This window comes from Entelurus aequoreus, linkage group LG07 (assembly GCF_033978785.1).
Source record: "Entelurus aequoreus isolate RoL-2023_Sb linkage group LG07, RoL_Eaeq_v1.1, whole genome shotgun sequence".
In the NCBI taxonomy this organism is placed as follows: domain Eukaryota; kingdom Metazoa; phylum Chordata; class Actinopteri; order Syngnathiformes; family Syngnathidae; genus Entelurus; species Entelurus aequoreus.
Genome location: NC_084737.1, coordinates 43098816 through 43112887, shown reverse-complemented (window position 1 = coordinate 43112887; position 14072 = coordinate 43098816). Strand labels below are relative to the sequence as shown.

Sequence of the window (14072 nt, the reverse complement as noted above, 5' to 3'; positions counted from 1 at the left end):
AATGTTTGATTAATTCATTATTGTTATTTTATTTTCAAATTTATTATTAGCCTGTGGAAAAAGTTTATTTTGATATTTACCTCAGAAGGCTGCAAATAGAAAAGAGGTATTCAATTTTTATTTAAATTTTATTTGATATGCCATTGATATTTTTTAATTATTATTATTATTTGAAACTCGGTTTTGCATGTCACTATAAAGTTATATAAGCCTTGCTTGTTCAATATTCAATGCAAAACTTTTTGAGTCCCTATTAAAAGGTTAATTTGATCAACCTTGGCCCGCGACATTGTTCAGTTTTAAATGTTGGCCCACTCTGTATTTGAGTTTGACACCCCTGGTGTATGTCCACTAAAATGGAAACAGTGACACTCAGTGGAAAGAAGGAGAACTGCAGTGGTGGCTGAAAGCCCGGATGGAGCAGCCATTGGGGAAGTACTGGGCTTTAACGTAACTGAAGAGGGCTCCTCTCTCACTGGAATTAAATCGTCAAAGTAACAGGCGACGAGGAACCGCATTCCAGTTCCGCGACATCCGTTCATTGACTCGTTACCTTCGCTCGAAAACAAGCCAAAGGACTTATTTGGGACATTGTTCGAGCAAGTTTGTGACGGCGCACAGCGGCGCTGCTAGCTTGCTACTAGCCGACATTGCTAACTGGATCTGAGAAGTCCAGCTTGTGTCAACTTGCCTTCAAATCACGGAGCTTGAGATCCAGTCACAAGGTCAAGCTCGGTGAAAACAAATCCAAGGACTTGCTTCATGAATTATGTCTGCCGCAAGCATTGACCCTCAGGTAGGACGCACGAAATAGCTCTGCTGTTTTAGAGAGCTAGCCCGGCTGTAGCAACCTGCGATGCTATGCTAGTGCTAGCTAGCATCTGTGGTTGTTTGACATCACATGCAAGTTGAATACATCAAGTGAGCGTAAATGGAATGTAAATGTTGCTTATGGAAGCCAAATGATACACACGCTTTTGCACGCTCTGCAACAAATGTTTGACACTTGCACCACAGACTGAAGCTAACAGTCAAACATCGCTTAAGCTGATTCGTTCAATGAATAAGTTGAAGCATGTAATTAACACTAACACACATGCTCACCATTAACATCAACAATAACTAGCCGATGGCTGGCAGTGAAAGCCATTTTGACGGGCTATGCTAGCTAGCCAAGTTCTGCGTGAATTAACACTTGGCGTGGTTTCATGACTTCAAATTGCTGAAGTTGCTCGTTGCCTCACAAATGATTAATCAAGCCGAAGTAACAACTGTATCTGGTTTGCCGTGCGCATCCAACAGCAACAGCTGTGGCCAATATGCCAAGGAGCCTCAGAGTAACAAATCACTAGCATATGTGAATGTACAGTTTAAAGGGTCCTATCTTCGACTGCTTGGTGATAACTTTTCTACCTCTTTTTCATCCTCTTGTTCGGATGGGATTGCAGCGATCAAAGGGACAAGCATCCAAAGGTGAGTTACTACTAATCAGAACATCGATGATTTTTGCATTAATGATTGTCCTGGCCTTCAATTTTTGCATGCATTGCATGTAAGAACTGTATGGCTGTGTTTGTTTGAACAAAGGTTAGGCGTTAACTGGAACCCGCTAACTGGCAGCTTTATTACTAACCCCTGATTTCCACAGGATGCTGAACGCCAGCGAAATCTCGCTACCACGGGAACGGCACAGCCATCTGCTGTCCAGCAACCTCCAACGCTGTTCTATTGCTGCTCCGCCGTGCAGTGACACAGTGTGGATTTTTTTGACATCTCGCAAATCCGCGCATTATCACGTGATAAAGTAAACACCGCATAACATCTCAAGCTTTGCCGTGCATCAATATCCACAGGCGGGCGCGCCAGTTACAGCATTGACTTGACGTGACTCCTGAAAAAGACGACAATTTTGCCTTGCAGAACGATAACTTTTTTTTTTGTAGCAAGCAACAACACAACAGTAACATCTTCCTTGGCAAGCTTTGTACACACACGTACATTTCATTCAACTCCTACAAACGACCCCCCTGCATCCCTGGCCCCCGAATCAGCTGGTATTTGACACATGCTTCTTAAATTTTAGATCTCCAAAATCAGCATGTCCTCACCCTTTTATGTCTGCAAGGTGAATTAAGGTCTAAAAACCTTTGACAAGTTGACTTTGTGTCCCTCCTCATCTATTAGGATGTTTCAAAGTGTAAAGTATGATTCCCCTTGTAGACAGACTATTTTATTTTAAAAGTAAACCGATAACCCATTTTGTATTTGAATGACTTTCTGTCCAACACAATCATGTTTTAGCTAAATTGAACTGCCGCTGCGACCGGCAAAAATAGAAGCCTTGCGTATATTTAGCGACATGGCGGTGACGTTCCACAGGTAGTGGAAACGAACACATTGACTTAAATAAAAACGGAACGAGTCCGCCGCTGTGGCAATGACATTCCGCAGCCGTTTTGTTTCCTGTGGAATTCAGGGATAAAACTTGCACAGACTAAATAACATTTACGATTGAGACAAACAACTATTACATTTAGGGGTGTAACAATTCGTTTGAATAACAATTAAATTAATTTCAGAATTTTTCAGTGCTGATAAAATTCAGGGACATTTTTTTAATTTTTTATTAGAACTATACAGGCCGAAACGATTCAGTGAATCAAGCAATGTGACTGTGAAATAAATACTGTATACTAGACACTGCAGGTGACATTTCCTATATTCCTGTTTTTTCTTGTAAGGGAATTATCAATCAATCAATCAATGTTTATTTATATAGCCCTAAATCACAAGTGTCTCAAAGGGCTGTAATTAGCCACTTTCTGCTCTCATTTTCCACATTTCAAGACAGTAACAATAGTTTACTTGCCACTTCTGCTTTTGTTTTTTTAACACAAAATAATACAATGTGAATATATAAAAAAAAGTGCACTCAACATCTCTTCTGGTTGATTTAGCCTGCTACTACTCTCGTTTAATAAACAGCTACAATAGCAGAAACAAGTCAAAACAAATACAAACGCCACAACACAATAACTTAAAGCCAACACAACTTTAAGCTAAAACACAACCGTACAAAGATGGAACGGAAGTGACAAGTTTCGGCAATTTACCAACTTCCTGAGACGGAAAGTTGAGAACAATGTAATGAAAAAAGTTGGAAAAGTAATACTATTGTACTATGTAAAATACTATGTTAAGGAAGTTTGTTTGTCGCTGTAACTTGCTCTGCTGTCACTTCTGTCACGTCCTTTGTGGCTTTAAGTTGTATTACAGTTTCATATTATTGTTGTGTCATTTCTTTGCTTTGGCTTTTGACTCTCGTGCTGTAGCTCAAAGTTGTTGTTGTAATTTTATTATATGTCTTGCCGCGTTTGCATGTGTTGTGACCTTTCTCAGCCACCGTAGCTATCTTCCATTCTTGTTTCGCTGACTGATAGCGATGACGCCACAGACGGACAGGCAGACAAACTTGAATAACGTTTAACCTCCTTATAATAAAAAGTGTTCAACTTCATGTAAAATCAGACGTTCTTAAATCCAATGTTTTCCTTTTTCTAGTATTGATAACATTGATGGTCCTGAGTTCAATCCTGGGCTCAGGATCTTTCTGTGTGGAGTTTGCAAGTTCTCCCCGTGACTGCGTGGGTTCCCTCTGGGTACTCGGGCTTCCTCACACCTCCATAGACATGCACCTGGGGATAGGTTGATTGGGAACACTAAATTGGCCGTAGTGTGTGAATGTTGTCTGTCTATCTGCGTTGGCCCTGTGATGAGGTGGCGACTTGTCCAGGGTGTACCTTGCCTTCCGCCCGAATGCAGCTGAGATAGGTTCTAGCACCCCCGCGACCCCAAAAGGGACAAGTGGTAGAAAATGTATGGATAACATTGATTGATTGAAAACAATGTTAGATCGATGCCTAACTTCTGAAAAGCACACTTGCTGAGCACAGATCGATGTACAGTAGTTGCATCTCAGGAATATATATTGATATATCGATTAATCGTTACAGCCCTAATTACAATACACGACCAATGCTGTATCAACAAAATCCTTGTTCATGCACATAATGCTGTAACAGAGAAGTATTAATTTAATTGCCATACAATTGCAGTAATTATTGTACTGTAATTTCTGTCCTATAAAAAGCACTAACGATAAGCCGCACTCACCTAATTCGTGGACATTTTTTTATTTTGTACATATATTGGCCGCACTATATAAGCTGCAGATGTACACTATGAAACATATGATATTTTGTGTTCATTCACAAATCTAACATAAAAACATGACATACAGTTGCCTACCGCACAGATCATTGAGCGTAGTCTCCGTCCTCCTCGTCCTCCTGCTTGCTAAAACCGATGAAGTTGTGTTCTTCAGGCACCTGGAGAGCCTTATGGGGCCTGTTAGCGATGACAGATTTATGTTGCGTGTGGCTGCAATTTTTTTTGGTGACCGGATTGTTTTTTTTTCCAGTGAGTGAGTGGACGAGTAAAGAGAGGGGGAGGTAGCGCATGCACTGCGCAGTAGAGTGATGAACGGGTCCAGTAGTGTCCTGCAAAACTAATAATAAAGCAACCAGAATGTCACAAATCGGTGGCCTCGGATTCTGACCGGAAAGCGGAGTTTAGCAGACCTATTGTAAAGTAAAGGGTTACCCCCAACGAAAACATCCACCCTGAAGGGAACGTCTGCCCTGTGCTCCTTGACGACAGTCTGCACAGGAGCCAAACAGCAGGACAGGTGTAACACCTACATTAATACCGGTCACTCTTTATAACTCCTTGGGCAGATCTGAATGTTCGTTATTTAAATGTTTACTTAAGTTTGAAGATAAAAGAACGGTACCGGTACTTTTCGAAGGCAGTATAGTACTGATTTCAATCAATCAGTGTCGCGGTACTTTATCAGTACCGGTATACCGTACAATCCTACTTTTGAACACAATATAAAGGGCTATGCAGTATTGTGTATTAAACAGAAGGGGGTGATGATCAACTTTCTCTTAATTAAAAAGCCAAAACATTTGCTGTCCTCTGCATGCGCTGCTTTGCCAACGTGCACACACACACACACAAATCACTTTGGTGACCTCACAAACGATCAAAAATCCTTAACTTTAACAACTGTATTGCTACAATAATTAACTTTAAACAAGTAAAAACCACTGTACATTAACATCGGCAAAGAAAGGATGTAAATCCATATGTGTGCCTTGAAAGAGGCGCCACTGAACAAGAGTAGCTCTTCTCTGCTGTGAAATAAGTCTTCTTGTGCATTTTTTTCCTGAAAAGTCTGGTCCCATCATAATTAAAACTTGCTATGGCACAAAGCCTGCTTTGTTGTTTTTTCCATACTTGTGAGCACCAATAATGTACTCGTCCCCCCAATTATTCTTTCGATGCTGGTCTGTTGTCTTTTGAGACTCACATTGAGTTAGCAAAATGGACAAAACTAGTCAGATGGCATAAAACCACAGAAGGCTGACACTCCGAAGCGCTGAGAAGTGACTAGTAGTGTCCTGGGCAGCAATTGGTGTGAAGGGCTCCCCCTCCCCAAAGATGCTGCACTGTATTTTGCCTGCAGGCGGGATACAAAAATATTGAATGAATGGTACACAGAGACATGGTTGGCACAAGGCGGCAAATTTGGCTCAATCTAAAAGTTCGTAAATTGAAACGGTCACAAATAGTTGTTCGTAAATTGAGTTTCCACTGTACTATATAAGACAAGTTATATATGCTATTAGTCTCGAGCTATTTTCTTTTTCTAAGATTAATATATTTCCCGCAATTTATTTTATTCTAATATACTATGTTGTAATGACTTTGCTTGTTCGCTTTACTGTATATTTGTGTTTTATGCATTAGAACATGCAGCCGTGGCAGAGATGTCAAAGTGATCGGGCGCTTGTCCTCCAGAGCATTTTAATTCAATGTAAATGCCCACTTTAAGCAGGGTGCATGCTTTAGTATTAGGGGTGCTGGAATACATTGATTCACATCCGAATTTGATTCTAAATCGGTTCAAAATTTCCACAGATCAATTTTGAAAAATAAATATTTAGGCCATCTCCTCTCACTTCCTGTGCGGCCAAACGAGGACCTTTTGTAACCTGTAACATATTTTGAAAATGTTTTATTATAATTTATATACCTAATAAAATATTGTGAGAATAGGTTTGAATCGAGAATTTTGTTGAATCAGGAATCTATTTTGAATCGAATCTTCACCCCAGCTATCAGAACCAAATTGAATCATTCCTATTTGGTATGTACATTTTAGTACATTAAGCAAATTTAGCATTATGTTAATGGTAGGTCAAAACGAGCATTAAAACAAAGCAGTGCAAAGTTGTAGTTATTCGTTAGATTTGGGGCTTAACAGTTACTAGCTCTATGCTATTAGCATGTAGCATTCTCTTCCTCCATTTGCATTCCCACACAGAGAAACAAGATGAAATGACCACAATTGCCCATTTATTAGGCACTTTCTGCCAACAGTCACATTAGAGATAAAGCATGGAAAATTGGACTGCACTTGTAGGTGTGGAAATAGAATAAACAGAATCATTTGAGAAATCGGACTAATTCAGTGCTTGGAAACAGCTGTGTCTTTTTTATTAGGGTTGTCAATCTTACAACTCCCCCAGATTAACATCGAATCAGTTTCTTCGGTAGACTATTCGATTCAAAATGGATTCTACACAATTCTCAATTCAAACAGATTCTCGCAATATATTGATTGGTATAAAACTTTAAATAAAACATTTTAAATACACATTACAGGTTACAAAAACTTCTGTTTGCTGCTAAGTATAACGTATACGCACAGCCTAAAAATGTCTTTTAAAAATCTGTTCTCAAAAGTTTAGAATCGATTCAGAATCGTTAGAAATTTAGATGTGAATTTTTTCCCCCCAGGAACCTTAATTTTAATAGACATTTGTTTCAACATTTTGAAGTACATGAAGTTTAACAACTCTTGTAGTTTTCTCTTATAATCTATACAGTAGATGTATAGCTATTGCATTTCCTGTTTAAATGTTTTGTTTTCAAAACATGCACTGATACGTTTTTTTGTTGCAGTGCAAAATGGTTCGCTTCATCAGAAAGAGACTGTCCATGACAATGACTTTGAGCCATACCTCACTAGTCAATCAACTCAGGTAAGGAGGGAGCAATCAGACACTAGAATATTTAATACAGCACAAAAAGTAAGACATGTTGTGTTTAGTGGATTATATTTTTGTTGTTACAATACTTCTTATCAATAACCGTTGGAATGTATTTGTATCACCCTTTTTAAATGGTGCCAACTTGATGGAGCTTTAAAAGTGCTGCAATGAGGTGTACCAGGCTTGTGGCATTTTTCAAAAAGACTTGAGACTGTAATTTCTGCCAAAGGTGCATCAACAAAGTATCGAACAAAAGCTGTGAATATTTACAGTATGTACATGTGATTTCTTAGTTTTTTATGTTTAATACATTTGACAAAAAAAATCTACAAAAATCTTTTTCACATTGTCATTATGGGGTATTGTGTGTACAATTTTGGGACAAAAATTAATGTTTTCCATTTTGGAATAAGGCTGGAACACTACAAAACCTAGAAAAAGTGAAGCGCTGTGAATTATTTCAGGATGAAGTGTATTGTCCAGCAAAAAATTGTATCGGCCCAGGCCTACTTAGATGCGGTTTTGCACGGTGAAGGGACGTTAGCGGAGCTTGTTAGCGAAAACGCTACGTTGCGTTGAGGGCAAATTTGTTGCAGATTGCGGGACACAGCTACAATGTGTCATGCATTATCACAAGATAACGATATCATTTAAATCTATCGACAGTTAAATTTATATAATTTACACTGTATATCATATATGTCACGCAACATTATCTCCTTGTTAGCATTTAAATGGGCAATGCCTCTACTCCAAATAGTTTGACAGCTTTACATTTATGTAATTCTAGCCAAGAAAATTCCAGAATGTTCATGGGGTTAAATAATAATCAAATATATTGCTCGAAATTCAAGAATCTTAATGTGGTTAAATAATGGTTATGGTATGAGTTTATTTCGAACATGCATACAATTACAACATGATACATCACAATTTCCTGCTTCTCTTTTCAACATGTTCGAAAAGGAATAGGAAGAAGCAGAGCTTATTTAATCCTACCCCCTTTTCATTACATAGCAATTGCTAACACTTTTGTTAACTTCCTGTTCTCAATTTATTCACAATATACACCATAAATATAATTAAAAAAACATAAATAATAAATAGTGAACTAACTCATATTTCATATGGGGAGAAGAATAAGATCATCACTAAGTTCAGAATGTTTATCATAGTTCTTCTTCTTTGTACTTTGTAAACACTGAGTTTGAACAGTTTTTTAAATTGGATAATATTAGTACATAGTTTGATTTATTTACTTAATCCATTCCATAATTTAATTCCACATACTGATATACTAAAGGGTTTTAAGTGTTTATTTAAATTACATTTTTCTTTAAGGTTATATTTATAATCTTTTGTTGAGAAGAATTGTTGTACATTCTTGGGTAGCAGCTTAAATTATAATCAAATATAAGATATCTTACTAATAATATTGCTCTGCTCATTTTCATGCTTCTAGAACAACAGCTACCAGTCTATCACCGATCCTTACCTTTCCAGTTACTACGCTCCCTCCATCGGCTTTCCGTACCCCCTCAGTGAGGCTCCTTGGTCCACAGGTGGGGACCCTCCAATTCCATACCTCACCCCTTACGGACCCTTGAGTAATGGAGACCATCATTTCTTGCCGGACACAGTGTTTGGCCAGCCGGGTGGCCTTGGAAGCAGCATTTACCCTCACAGGTTTAATTTTTTCCCCGAAAACCCCGCCTTCTCTACTTGGGGCACAAGTGGCTCCCAGGGCCAGCAGACTCAAAGTTCAGCCTATGGTGGCAGCTATAGCTATCCCCCTAGCTCTCTCGGGGGCACCCTGGTGCCCGATGGTCAGACTGGCTTTCACAGTGACACACTCAACAAAGCCCCTGGTATGAACAGCCTGGAGCAGGGCATGGTTGGTTTGAAGATTGGAGGGGATGTCACTGGACCGGGGTCAGGAGTCAAGGCTGTAGGGTCAGTGATTGGTGGGCCAGCTGTGGCAGCCACAGGGAATGGGGCCACACCCATTGGAATGCCCCTGCCCAAACCCGCCTCTTGGGCTGCTATTGCCAGCAAGCCTGCCAAGCCACAGCAACTAAAAGCTAAGGTAAAGCCAGGGTTGATCAATCCTGGGGGAGCTTTTCCTCCACCCCCAATCAAACACAACATGAACATTGGCACCTGGGAAAAGGGTCCTGTAACTAAAGTTCCCACGGCCCCAGTGCAGCAGCAGCCTCTTGGTCTGCCTCACACCATGCAACATCAAGCCCCCATGCAGCAAGGACCCATGCAGCCTCCCCCTCCTCAGTCTTTGGTACATCCTCAGATGCAACCCATGACCTTACAGCACCAGCCCCCCCATCACCAGCATCATCAGTCACCTCCTCAGCCCTACCAAAACCACACCCAGCCACCACAACCCCAGACCCGATGGGTGGCCCCACGAAACCGCAACCAAGGCTATGGGCAGGGAATCCTTAACCATGACGGTAGTGGGATGATGGGTATGGTCGGTAGCGGAAACTGTGGCCCCCAAGCCTGTGCCAGCCAGGGACCTGGTGGCGAGTCACATCCAGTGCTGGAGAAGCTTCGAGCCTCCCACAGCTATAACCCCAAGGACTTTGAATGGAACCCGAAGAATGGACGCGTTTTCATCATCAAGAGTTATTCTGAGGACGACATCCATCGCTCCATCAAGTACTCCATCTGGTGCAGCACAGAGCACGGCAACAAGCGACTGGACTCAGCCTTCCGGGCAATGAATGGCAAAGGCCCCGTGTACTTGCTGTTCAGTGTCAATGGCAGCGGTCATTTTTGTGGCGTGGCGGAAATGCGTTCACCAGTGGACTACGGCACCAGTGCTGGTGTTTGGGCACAGGACAAGTGGAAGGGCAAGTTTGACGTTGACTGGTTGTTCGTTAAGGATGTGCCTAATAGCCAGCTGCGCCATATTCGCCTGGAGAACAACGACAACAAGCCAGTGACTAACTCCCGTGACACCCAGGAAGTTCCGTTGGAGAAGGCCAAGCAGGTGCTCAAGATCATCGCCACCTACAAACACACCACATCCATCTTTGATGACTTTTGTCACTATGAGAAGAGGCAGGAAGAAGAAGAGGAGGTGCGCAAGGTGGGTCTATTTGCTTCAGCATCAACCCATTGGACTGTTTTCTTTTTAAAGGGGAACTGCACTTTTTTGGACTTTTGCCTATTGTTTACAATCAATATGAGAGATAAAACAACAGATTTATTTTTTTAAAATTATGCATTTTAACTAAATGCATAATGCATTTTAAAGTCTGCTTGTAATGGCAATGAGAGGTCCTCTATCCTTCTCATAAAACCCTCTAAAAAACATTCAAAAAGCACCAACAATACTCCATTTACATTTTGTGACTTCAATATTAGCAAAGTATTAGTGATATTTTGATTATAAGCCCTAACATAGACAAACTATTTTTAGCTGCGCCATGATCAGAGGGAGTGTGGCTATGGTGACTTAATTGGCTGGTGAGCTGCTTTCTTGCCTCGGAGCTCGTAAAAGTTAATTATAGATCATAAATAATATTGATAGGATAAGGACATAATCCTTGGTCAACTTTGGCATCCAATTTAGAACTTGAAATGGTGACAAAGACACAAAATGACACTTGGTCTGCGCTTGGTTCCACCCTCCTATTTTCTTTGTGAGGATAATAGATTATATCAGTCGGCATCCTAGTGACAGCAGACATTGTACAGTAAGTGATATTTTATTATGTTTGTGAAATGAAATCTCTCATGAAATCTGCAGTGAATAGTAATCAGGGATGTTGTCGAAGGAAAAGGCAAAAGCTGTGATCCGTTTTTTTAATTAATGCTTAAAATGATCAATTTACGTAAATATTAAATATTATAAATGTGCCTGTTACTACATTACATATATACTTACAGTGTGTATATAAAACCTTAATGGAGGTGATAGGATTTTTTAGAGCACTTTATAGGCGGAATAGAGCGATTGACTCCCTTTAGCTTCATTGTAAGCGGAAATTTGATCACATTTATTAATGTTTTAGTGTGCATTAAAAAAAGAAAAGACATGTTTTCTTGTCTTACATAAGGATTGTGAATAATGGGCAAAATAAAAATAAAAAGTTCAGCTCCCTTTTAAAGATATATAATTAAAGCACTAATATTTTGGTTACTCTTTCCGTGTGTTTCCTTATTGTTTTCATAGACTTTTGAACCTACACCGATACAGAGCCGCTCTCGGTTGGATCAGGTGAGGAATCAGTATTACTTTTTATCATTAATGCCATTTGTCTTTAAAGTGAACCAAAAGAATGACTTCTTTATAAATTGTATAACTTTTTTGAAAACCTAATTCTAACTCTTTTTTTGTTTTTTTGTCATTTTTCCCTAACCAGGAGCGTCAAAACAGGAGTAAACAATAGAGGACATTTATCTCTGGCGTGATCAAGTTACACTAGGACTCGATTGATTTAAGAGAGAAGAATATGAAATGCAAACAAGCTCTTTGTTTTTTTAAGTCAATTCTGGGAATTATCTGCCATCAGTGGGTTTGTCTTTTTTTTTACCCGTGTTCCCGCCCTGCCCCACCACTTGACACTTATTATGTGTTGTTGCAGGGGTTTACCAGCTGATTCAAGTAATATTAATTCCCACCACCCACTTTAAAATACATTTTTTAATATTTGTCTTACACTTCTCACCATCCTATACTTTCACCAGTCCTGCCCTCATGCTCTCCTCTTCTCAACTGAATCAGGGTTTGACTGCATCATGGAGAAAAAAAGTCTTGCCACTTTATATTTCAGTACAATCAAGAATGGCCATGTCCTACCCCTATTTGTCCACGAGGGGGCAGCATTGCCAAGTTTTAGAGGTTTAACTGTGCCAAACAGGGTTGGAGCATCCCAAAGGCAATGTACAACTTGGAACTGAGCGAAAATAAAACTTCAATGATTTATCTATTTTTCATTCAGATTGACAAAATCTCTATTTTTTGGCTTACTACTGACAACTTTCATTTCAGAAGCTCAGTTTCTGGAGCCTGTGTGTTTTTTTCTGTAGTTTATGAACTGCTAACACAGTGACACTGCTGGAGAAATCAGGGATAGTGTGACACCACACAAAACTATAGAGACAATTCAGAGGAAGACCTCTTGGGAAAGAAATACATCCTCCACAACCAGGACCGTCACCCTTTTAAATCATACAATTGTACCCCTTTGCCTTGCTTTCTTTTCATGATTGTCTCCAAGGGTGCTTGTCTTGTTCAACCCAGTTTTAGAGGAATGTGGCATCCACTAATTTAAATTTTCAAAATCAACATATTGTTGTGATGTAATTTGCTACATCAGATGAGTTGTTGCTCTGTATTGTTCCACAAACAAATATTTCTCTTGTTTGCCACCATTCTGTCTTATTTCTCATTTTTTGTTCCCCCCCTGAACTTGGATTAAGTCTCATGTTTGATCGTAATGCTAAGCTTTAATGTAGGAGCCTATATATTCATGGAGAAAGCCTAAAAATGTATAACCTAATAACTGTAACCGATTTACTGTCGAGTAAGAACGTTTTGGTGGGTCATTTGGTCTATAACCTGAATTGATTGCATATGATACGCAAGGTACAACAGTGGACAAAAAACTGAATACCAACAGGTGATGTGCCAATCAATGCATGTAAGGTAGAATATGGGGATCTGTACTGTTCAGCATAGTGGTGATTATGTGTAATGGTCCTTAAAAGGACAGCGACCCTCACCCCCCATGTTTTGGTATCACTCACCCAACATCTATCACAGATGGAAGTGATTTTTAGCTTTTTAAAGATCTGTCATGTTCTTGTTTTCGACCGTCTGATCCAGTCTAGCTTCACACTAGCTAATCAACTATAGTCCATATTCATTTTAATTAAAAAAAATTGTTGAAAGCACAGGTCTTACATAAATTGCATTATATCAGGATTATGAAAGATTTGTACGTCAAAAGTTAAATCACTTTCTTCTTGTGATTCTGCATTTAACCTTGCCAGTCAAGTCTTTGTTTCCACGGGAACTTACCTCCTGACAGCATCACTTCCTCTTTTCCCCCCACGCCAGTCATCACATTGATTGATCCCATGCAGCTACATAATGAAAGCCCTTCACGTCTTTGCTTCAACAGCGCAAATCTAAGTCGCGGGGATGGGCTTTGGCGAGGCTTTTAAAAATGCCACAGGTGCAGTCATCAAGGTCATTAGCTGCTTGTGGTCAGAGCAAAAGATTGATGTGCATGATAATGACAAACGCCAGAGGACTTTTGCTGCCAAGGCGATATGTCAAGATTAGCCATGAATGGATGTAATGCAAAGATGAAAATTATCTTCTAGACCACAGCTGTAGTGGGAATATTGTTCAAAAGATGCATCATGTTTTTTTCTTGATAGAAGAAATCAAGCCTTAATAAACTGTTCATTCAGAAAGAATTTGGTTTTGTTTTCATGCATTTTTTTCAAGCAACTCTTATTGACCTCATGCAAAAACGTCTACTTGCTGGGTTGTGTCTTACTGCTGCTGCCTGATACATTTGTTTGAAGTGCTTCATTAGATATACAGTATGCTCTTGATTCTTTGACACCTGAAACAAGATGTATCTGGTATAGCTTTGCAAATGGTCGAAGACCTGTATCCCATCCGACACCTGGAATCTTATGACGTAACGTGTGCGGGGTAAATTGGTAAATTACTACCAATAATCTTCATTCTTTAAAAAAGTAGGGTCTGTGACAAAAACATGTGGTACATATTTTCAGGTCCCCTCTGTCAGGCATTCATTTGTGGAGCTATCCATGGTGCTGAAGATCTACTTGTGGAGTCATTGTGTGTGTAAGTTGCTGTATGTGTAATAATGGTCTTCACTAACG

General features: G+C 39.8%; 1 protein-coding gene across 2 annotated transcripts; it reads left to right on the top strand.

Annotated features, from left to right (window-relative positions):
* The first annotated feature begins 351 nt into the window (after positions 1 to 351).
* Positions 352 to 12787, top strand: LOC133653897 (YTH domain-containing family protein 1-like). Of its 2 annotated transcripts, XM_062053722.1 has the most exons (7): positions 352 to 796; positions 1449 to 1473; positions 7093 to 7172; positions 8644 to 8743; positions 8822 to 10290; positions 11380 to 11424; positions 11570 to 12787. In XM_062053722.1, the coding sequence occupies exons 1-7, from the start codon at positions 770 to 772 to the stop codon at positions 11594 to 11596; spliced, it is 1773 nt and encodes a 590-aa protein (XP_061909706.1). In that variant the 5' UTR covers positions 352 to 769; the 3' UTR covers positions 11597 to 12787. The 2 variants fall into 2 exon arrangements, with proteins under 2 accessions (XP_061909706.1, XP_061909705.1); XM_062053721.1 differs by having other exon boundaries at positions 8644 to 10290.
* The last annotated feature ends 1285 nt before the right edge of the window (positions 12788 to 14072 follow it).